The sequence below is a fragment of the Rissa tridactyla genome, chromosome 7 (genome assembly GCF_028500815.1).
Source record: "Rissa tridactyla isolate bRisTri1 chromosome 7, bRisTri1.patW.cur.20221130, whole genome shotgun sequence".
Classification (NCBI taxonomy): Eukaryota; Metazoa; Chordata; class Aves; order Charadriiformes; family Laridae; genus Rissa; species Rissa tridactyla.
The window spans coordinates 56,842,328-56,853,541 of NC_071472.1; the positions used below are offsets into that span (position 1 = coordinate 56,842,328).

At 50.2% G+C, this 11,214-nt stretch overlaps 1 protein-coding gene across 3 annotated transcripts in view; it reads left to right on the top strand.

The window, feature by feature from the left end:
- The window catches only part of CLIP2 (CAP-Gly domain containing linker protein 2), an 82,496-nt gene extending 71,491 nt beyond the window's left edge, over positions 1–11,005 (top strand). For 2 of the 3 annotated variants that reach the window (XM_054209740.1, XM_054209741.1), the window contains 6 exons: positions 86–169; positions 874–1,030; positions 1,525–1,684; positions 2,288–2,473; positions 5,710–5,772; positions 6,772–11,005. In XM_054209740.1, the coding sequence (XP_054065715.1) occupies positions 86–169; positions 874–1,030; positions 1,525–1,684; positions 2,288–2,473; positions 5,710–5,772; positions 6,772–6,783 (662 nt within the window). In that variant the 3' untranslated portion in view covers positions 6,784–11,005. Of the gene's footprint in view, positions 1–85; positions 170–873; positions 1,031–1,524; positions 1,685–2,287; positions 2,474–5,709; positions 5,773–6,771 lie in introns of those variants that run through there. The other variant, XR_008467797.1, reaches the window with a different exon arrangement.
- The last annotated feature ends 209 nt before the right edge of the window (positions 11,006–11,214 follow it).

An 11,214-nucleotide genomic window follows, 5' to 3' on the forward strand; every position in this document is an offset into this window, starting at 1 on the left:
ATGCTGCACACTCAGTACCTTCCTGATTTGCACAAAGCATTTTCCAAGCTTCTAATCTTTGTCTTGTCTTTTCGTTCACCCACAGACCTCCAAGACAAGCTGAGTAAAAGAGACAAAGAGGTGTCATCGCTGGTGTCCCAGACTGAAACTCTAAGGGCCCAAGTAAGTGGTAAGTTTCCCTAATCCAGTGCTGGTGGGAACTAGGTGTTTCCCTGCTCCTCCTCTGTACTGGTGTTAAACAAGGGCCCAGGTGCTGCAAGGGGCAGGTGGCGATAAGACGTGGGGCAATGGCTTTAAACTAGAGCAGGACGGGTTTAGATGAGGCATTAGGAAGAAGTTCTGTACACTGAGGGTGGTGAGACACTGGCCCAGGTTGCCCAGGGAGGTGGTGGAGGCCCCATCCCTGGAGACATTCAAGGCCAGGCTGGATGAGGCTCCAAGCAACCTGATCTGGTTAAAGATGTCCCTGCTGACTGCAGGGGGTTGGACTGGATGGCCTTTAGAGGTCCCTTCCAGCCCAACACATTCTATGATTCCTATGATAAAACATGACACTGCCTGTCAGTGGACATTGTTGTAAAAATTTCTTCAGGAGTTCTGGTCTCTCTTCAGGAGGTGAATACAAACCCTGCAGAAGGTATTTGTATCCTGTGAGAAAGGTGGTTTGGGGCTCATTGCATGTCAAAAGCTGAAAGAAGCAGAAATAAATAGAGCTGGGTGTGTTGTTTCCGAGATCTCCCCTTAAACAGAGGACGATCCAGAGCTAGTCAGACCTGTGCTGTTAGGAGTGGGAATTGGGTAAAGTCAAAAAGCAGGAATGTAAGCAAAGGACTAAGTGACCTTTCTTTCCCCTGTATCCTCTGCTTCTCCTAGCTTTGGAAAATAAATGCAAAACAGCAGAAAAGAAGGCCGATTCGGTGTTGAAAGAAAAGAAGAGGTTGGAAAGCGAACTGGAAGCCTTGACCAAGAAAACACACGATGCTTCAGGGCAACTGGTCCTGATTAGCCAGGAGCTACTCAAGAAGGAAAGGTCAGTCTGCAGGTCTGAAGGACGGAGCAGGGGACAGGGGGCTGGCTGCGTGTTCATGTTTGTTCAGGGTGCTGTAATTTATCACCAAAAGAAATCTGAAGGTTAAACTGTTGAAGTCCAGCCCCAGCTCTCCTGTTTGTTAGAGATGCCCGTGTGGGCATTGGGTTAAAATTAGGGGCGGTGAATTATCAAAGGGACTGACGGCCCTTTCACTGCTTGCCAGGAGCTGCAAGACAGCTCGGTGCCCATGTAGATGCTGAATGCAGTCATCTACAAGCCAGCTAAGCTGGTGCCCAGTCCAGGTCCCAGTCTCTTTACAGCTGGTGCAGTGGGGAGGACAGGAGAGCTGAAGCCCCCAAAGTGGTGGGAGATGCGTCAGGTTTTCTCGCTGGCCTTTCTTTGGATCTGTAACAAAGGTGGGAGGGAGCATGGCAGGACTGCAGTGCTGTGGGGGCTCTGGAAGGGTCTTCACCTCTTCGTGCTGCTTCTTCCAGGAGCCTGAATGAGCTGAGAGCCTTATTACTGGAGGCGAACCGGCACTCCCCTGGGCCAGAGCGGGACCTGAGCCGGGAGGTGCACAAAGCCGAGTGGCGGCTGAAGGAACAGAAGCTCAAAGATGACATCAAGGGGCTGCGAGAGAAACTAGTTGTGCTGGTGAGGGCATCAAAACCCCTCCTGGCCTTGGCCTGGGGGCTGGAGGGCTCTGTGCTGCTCGTGGGGGTGGTTCTAGCCCTTCACCCTTACTCTGAGTCTTTGTGCTTTCTTTTGTGCTAATGAGCATCTGATGGGAACTTCCTTGACAGCGCCTGTGAGCTGTGGCCTGGCTTAGCAGCACCTCATTAAGCAGCAAAAATGTTCCATCTGTCCTTCTCCAGTATTTCCCTGTTCCCACTGGTTTTAGATCCATGGTTAAATAGGGCTAAAATCTGTAGGAGAAACTGAAGGTCGGTCAGCTACCCCACATTGTTTTACACATTCTCTGATCTAGGCATAAGCAATGTGCTCTAATTCCTGTGTACTTCAGTGTCCTCCAGTGGTTGAAATGTGAATAATTTATTGGAACTCGGCTGGGAACAAATTAGAGCTGCTGCTGGTTGCATTCGATAGGGTTTCCTTCGGAGTTGTGCTCTGACCCCATCTACTGTTGAAATCAAAACACGGTTATGTGAGTTACTGTGGATTTCTACTTTGCTTAGTGTCTGTAATTAGTGGTTTTAATCTAACATGCTCCTATTTTTCCATTGTTTGCTGTATAAGGACAAGGAAAAGTCTGTAACGGATCAGAGGCGGTACTCCCTTATCGACCCCTCGTCAGAGTCGGAAGTGATCCGGCTGCAGCACCGACTCGTCAGCACAGAGGATGTGCTACGCAACGCGCTGGAGCAGGGCCACCAGATGGAGAAGCTCATGGAAGCGATGAGGCTCTCCTCTGAAAAAACACAGGTACGTTAAACCTAAGAAAAGCCTCGCTAGTTGGTAATTACAGGTCCTTTTGTGCTCTGCAAGAGATTGGTTGCTGAATGTGGTGTTTTGGGGAAGGTTGCAGCACGAATAACTGTTCTCTACGTGTACAAGAGAACAGAGAAGTGATGTGTGACTGCATATACTCGCGTACAGGAACTGTATAATATTAAAGTTGAGGGTTTCTGCCATCCCTGTCCTTTGAGAGGTTTATTTCCTTGCAGTCCATAGCAGAAGCTTTGGAAGTGACTGGGAAAATGTTTTCCATTTCTCTAACCAGTTCCTGGAGACATCTCTGTATCTGATTTGGGTTTGCTAATGGGCTATGAATGTTCCCATTCCAGTTGCTATCTTCTCTTCCCAACGTCCTTAGATCTTTCCTTGTTTCTTCTCAAAAAGGCAAAACTGGTTCCGTTGTTTGTGTTGCAGCCTTCTGTGTGAAATTGAAGGCTGCAAATAACTTGACTCTGCACATTCGGCTTTTTCTGTCTCGTACCTGTGGTGTCTCCGCCCTGACTGATTCCTCCTTGTGAAGCGACCTGCCCCTTGTGCCAAGCTTTGTGCTTCATGTCCTTTTTTTACTGTTATAGCTGTATTTTCTCTTGTGTCTGCAAACAGGTCATGGCTTTCAGAGCCACCAGTGCTTCTCTTGTCCTCGCTCATTTAAATTCTTAACTGAAAAATGTCTCAGTATCGCAGTAATGAGCTACAGTTCACATTCAAGCAGATACCTTAGGATAGTACAGAACAAGCCCCTGGGCACGGGAGAATGGGCAGAGAGCTTGTTTTCCCTGATGCAGGTGCAGATATGTTGTGGTAGGTAATCTGGGGGTGTCAAGTCTTCTCCTCCTGTGACATTTTCTTCTGCACAGTTTGCAGACACACCAAATGGCTGTTTGCAGTGCACTAGTACTTGCAGGGAGGCAGTCAGGAGGAGGGTGCATGGCAAAAACCGCAGCCCTGAAAGCTCTGCTGGCTCAGCTGAGCATCTGTGTGTTGCAGACACTCTCTTCATATCCCGCAGTGCAGCGGCAGCGGCCGTCTGCCAGCACCAGACAGGACAGCTGCGGTTGTGATGACAAGTTTGTGGCAGTCCAAGACGTACTATAATCCTGTCGGTGCCTCCAGAGTGACTTTATCTTCTGCTGTAATTGCTGTGTGTCAAATGAAAACGCATCATGACAACCTCATCTGCTGTAAGCTATGGGAGGGTGGGGAAAGTTATTCTCTGTTTGCTTTAATGCTAAGTCCCTTGAGAACAGGAAATCTTCCCTTTTGCATTCCTGTCTCCAGGTGGTAATTATTTCTTCCTCAACTGTAGAAAATAACTAATCTTACATGAAGTGAGTTGGAATGGACCTTACGAGGTCAGCTAATCTATCCCTGGTATTACTTTGATACTTTCACGCTTAAGAAATCTTTGAGATACGACAAGATAGTATTATGCCTTCAACTACAAACCGTGGTACTAAGAGACAGACGGAGGATTATTGCGGGAAGCTAGGCTTCAAACTTCTATTGATGTCAGGTTTTTAACGTGCCTGGTTACAAGGAAGTCTGGATCAAAGCTCCCTGGTTTCGGTATGATATCTGTTCATCCCTCTCCTTGTGAAGGAGAGTTGTTAACCAGGGGCTTTCAGGCTGAGCCTGAGGATGTTGTTGGCCTAAAGAGATCTTGGTGCAATAGGGAATTGATGGTTCTTCCCCAGAAGCCACATTTCTGCTGCAGCCCACTCTGCACTGCCTTCTGACCTCCCTCTCCTCTCTGACAGCGGCAGCTGTTGCCCAGGGATCTGCCTTGGCATCGCTCTCCCTTTGTCTGCAAAGCCTTCACTTTGCAGTGCGCTGCAGCAGGAAATCTCTAATTACCGCAAGCTGCTGTTCTCCCTTCGCAGGCTTCGTCAGCCACCGCGCTCTGCAGCCTGCGGTGTGCATGGCTGGCCTTGCCCTTAGACGAGGAGGTGCAGGAGCTGGGGGAGCCTCATGGCACTCTGGCTTCGTCTCATTGTCGAGTAATTGCTACTTTGATGGTTCCACGCCTGAATCTGTTCTGAAATAGAGGAAGATGATCTTTACCTTCTCCATGTCTTGGGAGACCCTGATCTTGCAGCTTTGCAGGAAATTAGAAGGATTTGGCACGTGGGCATTTTTTTGGAGAATTTGCAGTGATTGCTCTGGGAGCTTTTTTTATTTGATTTCAAATGAATGACACCACTTGTCATGGGGATGTACTGAGTCCAAATTTCAAAACTAATTTGTGGTATCGGATAGCTGCTTAGTGCACAGATGGGGTGTGCTGCAGGTAGGGTATAGTGCCTCGTGTCAGCTCTGACTGACCTGTGGCTGTGGGTGCAGACCCAAAGCCGGGTCACTACAGCAGCACTATTCTGGCCATCCATCCAGGTAGGACTCGCTGCCTGGCAAACAGCTTGGGCTCTCAAAGCAGAGCTCAGTTTGAATCTCTCTGTTTTCTGCCCAAACTAAACCTCTGTCCCATAGGGTTGATTATGTACCTTCACGGTCGCAGTGAGAACGGAAGCTGAGGAGCTGGGACTCCTCTAATGATGGGGTTTAAACCTTGCAGTCTTTTCTCCCCATAATTTCTGGTTTTGCTGCCATCAGCAATTCACCAGCAGCTGTGAATCTGATCACCAAGACCCAAGCAACTGACATCTGGCATGCTGTGACTTCAGGCTGCAGCTTTCTTCTCTCGTTTGTGCCGCTTGTGCTGTCATTTTGAAGCTGAAGGGCTCCATATTATCCCTGCTAAAGAAACATTATAAATTTTTCAAAGTTCTTGTGCTTTCTAAAGATAGAACAGCCCATCCTGGCTGCCAGACTTGTCCCCAGAGACGGGAAATGGGGAATGGCAAATGTCCTGTTCACTGTGCCGTGTTCTGCAGCTAACGCTGCCCTTGGCGGAGAGTTTGTTTATCGGGATTTAAGAGTCAGAAGTGAAGAGCGGGTCTGTGTCCGTAAGGAACTTGGGGGATGTTTTGTAGCTGGGAAGGATGCAATCTGGGATGTGGGGATAGGGCCAGGGTGCAGAGGGCAGGAAGCTTCTTGCCAAAAGTGGGGTGGGATTTTTGCATTCTCCTTTCCTTCTGTGGAGTGGGCTGCTAAGGAAAGGAGATGGCAGTCTTGCCAAATCTCAGTGCTTGCAGGCAAAACCCCTAGGCTCTGTGTCCCTCTTCAGTGTTGCCTGTTCTCTGTTGCAGACTGTTGGAAATTCTGGGTCTGCTAACGGGATTCACCAGCAGGATAAATCCCACAAGCAAGAGGTAAGTTTTAAGCAGAATGTTGTTTAAAAGAGTGATTACTGCATGTGGTTTTTTGCCTGCTGTGCTGGGGACAGCTCTTGGATGGGGGCAGTTTGGCCAGCAAAGCTTGACTCTGTCATTCCCACAGCAAAAGCAAGGGGCTCTGCGCAACTCCAGTTCCCAGCACGGTGGGAACCTCACTGTACCATTTAGCATCATAGAATCATAGCATCATAGAATGGTTTGGGTTGGAAGGGGCCTTAAAGATCATCTAGTTCCGCCCCCCTGCCCTGGCCTGGAACGCCTCCCACCAGCCCAGGTTGCTCAGAGCCTCATCCAGCCTGGCCTTGAACACCTCCAGGACTACCCTTGCATCCTGACACCTCAGGTAGTGAGTTTAGGGGCCTGATCAATGTCCTAGAAAAACATAGGTTCTCCAGAAAAAAAATCCCCCTCATTGGATCATACTAGCTTCATGAACTTGAAGCTGTCTGGATCCATTTGCTACTCATCAGGGTGATGAGATACAGATCAAAATGAGAAGCCCATGGAATTGAAAAGAAAAGAGTAGTTAACAACAGTTAGACTACTTGAAGCCATCAGGAAGGTGGTGGTGAGATGCACACTGAGGTGCTTGCTCTGGGAGAAATGGGGGAGAAGGGAGTTTCCCCTCGGTCTCCTGGGTCAGTGCCTGCATGGCTCTTCTCTTGGCAGCCCCAGCTAGAACTTGCTTGGTCTCAGATCTCTACTGTCGCCTTTACATGGGTGGCATTTTTGAGACATGGTGTCCTCGTCTCCCATGATTTTCATGGTGTAGGGCAGGATCTGTAGGCTCAAACTTCACTTCCTTACAGGCAGGATGGCCAGCCTGAGGAAAAGGCAGTGTGGCTTACTGGGCAGAGCAGCGGGTTGGGACATGGGAGGCCTGGTGGCATCCCACACTGTCCCTCAGTTTCCTCTTCTGTAAGAAGACCTCTGTGCTTGCCTTCATTTTGCCTAACAAGGCCTCTTTTTTTCCAGGAGAAGCTCTGATAGAGAAGAGGTGAAGAGGATCATTTCACGCCAGTGTCAGCTCCTGTGCACAGTCAGGAAAAACGATCCCCCATCTGGCTTTAGCACCTCCAAAAGACCAGACACAGTATTTTCACTTTAAGCAGGACAATGTTTATAATATACTAACTGATGTAATCAGGACAATCCTGGCGTCCAGTTTTCCAAGGCAGCCGTTGGTCCAGGAGGAAGCAGAAAGATCTCTCTGGGTTTGGTTTTCTTACCTGTATTGGTTTTTGACTGTGGAATTTGTGTTGCGTGAGCTGCCCTGGTCCCACCACCTGATGTGGTCTGGATGGCAGCTGCCCCGAACGGTGGCTGAAGTGTCAGCAAGTCCCAATAACCCCACAGGAGCCGCAAAGGGATTTGCTTGCGGTGTTCAACTCCAAAGCGCGTGCCCAGAGGCTGCACGTTTCCCACGTGGTCTGTCCCTTCCTTTCCACCCGCCCCAGTGTCTTGAAGACCTGCACAAGCGAGTGGAACCTGCTGGCTGACTGGTCACGCTGGCGTGCGTAGGCTGAGGAAGACGGGGTGTGGGGACGTGTTTCCCTCCTCGCCTTGTAGAAGACATCGCTGTTCTAGAGCACAGAGGCTGCACTTAGAACTTGTATCATAGCATGTCGTGGGAAATCATCTGGTTTCAGAGGGATATTTATTTCGTTTCTCACCCACTGCTGTTTGGGAAGGAGCTGTGGTGGCTCTGGCTCTGGGGACAGGCACATCTCGCTCAGGTGTGGCTGGCCTTTCTTCCTGCAGAGAGATGACTGAGCAGGCTGCCGGTGCCCTGGGCCACAGCCAGGCTGCCCAGCCTGGTCCCCCTCACTCGTCTGTGTTTTATTGGGTCTTTTTTGAGCACAGGACTCCCCATGCGGCTGGATCTCGCCATTGCCGGCCTGAGGGCTCCACGCTGGCTGCAGTTGGTGTGTGACAGATGCCTTGAGGAGATGGCTCCCTCCTTGCCTGTTTAATTTAACAGCTAGTCAGGAAGTGCCTGGCCATTCTCCAGAGCTGTCCTTGGCTCTTTGGTATGATGCCCCTCCCTTACTACCAGGTACAGAGGAGGCCAAGGTGCTGCTGTGAGCATTCACACGGTAGCGGTTGGTTGTACTTGGTGGGCACAGAAATCCTGTGCATGACCTGAGTGTGAGCATTTGGAGCAGAAGGAATCCACGAGTGGAGCCCACACAGCCCTTGTGTCCGTACACAGCACTGCAGGCCCAGGCAAGGGTTTGTTCCTTCTTCTGAAGTCTTCTCTTTGACTTTGCACCACAGCTCCCAAGGGGACATTAGAGTGGAGGAAGGGGACAGCATGGTCTTAAAGGTGTGAGAGAGTCCAGTTCAGATTCACTGTTCAGTTACAGGGAAGAGTCGCAGCAATATTTACCAGGCTTCCCCTAGTTAGTGCCCAGCTCCTCCAGTCTTCAGAAGCTCTTGCGTTATGATGGGGCATCTGTGGAAGAGGACAAGACAGAGAGAGACCACTGAGAGAGGAGATCTGAGCCAGACCACAGGCAGTTGAACGTCATGGCATGTCAGCTTCATGGCTTTTTGCCCTGATTTCCTACAAAGTTGAGTTACTTTTTCTTAGCGGGTTGCCAGACTCCTGCTTCCTTGAAGGATGGGCAGCCAGAAGGAACCTGGGAAAGACTTGGGCTTCCTGGCTGCAATTCTGCCATGAGGAGGACGTTGCTGAATCTGGGCTATGGTTGGTGATTTCCCTGCATTCAAAGGGAGGATGAGAGAGGAAAGTGACTTCAGGGCAATAAAGCAGGTCAGAAAACACAGCTTAAAGCTGGTGTATGGCAGGGGGAGGGAGAGCAAGCTTGGGATCTGATTGGCTGGAAATAATTCAAATGGGATCCCATCCTGCCTTGTAGAAGTGTTTCATCAGCTCTTACTAATCACCAGGAAGACTGCAACATCTCTGCCTAACTCTGGAACTTTCCCAAGGGATCATAGGGGTGGTCTCCAAAATCCTCCTGGTTGGTGTATTCATCTCCTAAGCGATTTGGGAAAATCCCAGAGGGAGTGTTTGTTGTTACAGCCCACGACAGTGAATACCTCACTGGGAGCTGCTGTTGTGAAGAATTTAGGGCTGGTGTTTCCCAAAGTGCTCCTGTTGGCTGCATGGTCTCTGAAGTCATGTCTGCAGCTCCCGCTGGCTTGAGTGGAGCTCACAGAACGGTTCTTGCAGTGCTGCCTGTCTCCACGCCCGGGGCTTCCCAGGCACCTGCAGGTGGGAGAGCCCGTTCTGGTTTGTAACTTATTTTCCCTGATAGGTCTTCTAGTGACTTGTGACCAGCTCCCTTCATCTACAGAGGAAAGATACCTGCATTTTCCACCTCCTTTTGATGAACCTCTGGCTCCGCACAGGGTGGGATCCCCCAGGAGTGGTTATGGGGACTATATATTTTGTTCCATTAATCAGATCCAAAGTTGTCAGGGTGGTGGTGGTTAAGGCTGGAGGAGTCTCTGGCTCCTGACTCCTGCCAGGGACCATCCCCTGTGAGCAGCTCAGACCTGTGGCTCTTCACTGTCACTCAAGCTGACTGAGAGGAGCAGAAGCAGATGGGTCAGAGCAGGCTAAAAGTTAGTGCTGATGGTCTTCTCTGGCTGTACATGGCTGTGCTGGTCCCTAAGGATCAGCCAGGCAGCTGATGGCGCTTCTTGGCTTTCTGTGGAGCCTGTGGTGTCTGTGTGTTGCAAGGCTGGACCAAAACGGGCAGTGGGACAAAGCCAGGTCCCCTGTGTCCCCACCCTCCCCTGGGGTGCAGGTCCATGGGAGCTGCTCCCCAAATAGGACTGGCTGCAGTGACAACAGGGCAGGTTATCACACGCGTCATCTGGGTTTCAGCTGAAGCCTGCGAAGTGGCCAGGAGGGGGCTTGGACACTGGTCGTGCCCTCCCTCTCCAAAATTGGTAGAGGCTTCCTAGGGACACCTGCCTCTGGCTGCCCCTCTGAGGTTGTAAGAGACCAAACTAGGGACAAACTTGGAGAGGACAAGGAGGAGATTCCCCAAGCCCCTCTATTTATTTGTAAGTTTAAGTGCTATTTTTGCCTATGTGGTGGTGTGTGAAGTACTTCACGATATTCGGTCTTACTGGCTTGGTTCTTTGGGGGAGATTTTCAAGGGCATTGGAGCAGTGATGCAGCCACCTCCTGCCGTCGGTCGGGGGCTGGTTCCTGTTTGTGCCTTCGCTCCCCCTTCGGCTTCAGCCTTGCTCTTATCTCAGTCCCCGAGAGCTGGTATGGGGAGGATGGGGGGTGTCTGTGTTACCCCAGCCCCTCTCCCGGCTTGTGTGTGCCAGGCTGGTTTCACATCTGGAGCCAGATCCCGAGCATCGTGCCTCGGAGCGGCAGTGCCGGGTGGAGAGCCCCCTGCGCCAAGGGAAGGACCTGCACCCTGGTTGTGAGACCAGCCCTCCCAGCCGGCCCAAACGGTTAGTGGTGCTCTTCTGCTGACGGCTGAGACGTGACCTGGCGAAAGAAGTCTTTGGCATGGAGACTGTTCCATATTTAGTGGGTTTTTTTTTTCCTCTAACCCTCTAGACCAAAGGGAAAAGAATCTTGTCTTGGTTGGTGATTTCAGCTTTATCACTCCTACAGCATCTGGAGAGCTGGAGCAAGGGGCAGCAAGGAACGACGGGCGCCACGTTGGCAGCCGAGGCTTTACAGCTCTTGCCTTCTGCCCCAGCCACCAGCGGTTCCTCTGGCTTGCAGTAGAGATGCATGAGGGTTTCATTAAAACAAACCGATGCAAATGACACTGTAAGTCTTAACAAAAATTCCAGTACTCCGTTGTTCGGCAGCTTTAGCAGCTCAACACTATCTTGTAGGGAATTATTAATACACTAAGATCCTATAGGCCTCATGTAAGTTACCAGAATAAAGAGGATACTAGATGTATAAATGGATGATAACCTTTTACCCGTACAGTATGTATTACAATTTTGTAGCTTAGTCATTTTTTTGGCTATCAGATTTTGTTAGTATGATATAAAAAAAAGAAAAGACAAAAAAAAAAAGGTTTGACTGCTAATGTCTATTTTGTTATTTGATTCATTTTATTTCTTCCTCTGTACAAAAGCTGTACAAATCTCCGTCTGTGTAACTACTACGGATATGTATTCATGTACCATTGACCCCTGTCCTGGCTTGCTGGTGTGGTGAGCTCGTTACTAAACAATAAAATCTGTGGCTGAAGTCGGGCACCTGGGGGCTGCTGGGGGTGTGTTGGGGGTGTTCTGCAGTGCAAAAGTCAAAATGGAAATGGCTGAGGGCAAGGGGGGGGCTTTCCCTTCGCAGCTCAAATGTGGGGCTTTGGCAAGTCCCTCTTGACCTGAGCGTGGAGCCATCAGCCCTTGGGCTCTGTCGAGAGCGGGTTTGGGAACAGCCAGATGCTGCAGAGATGC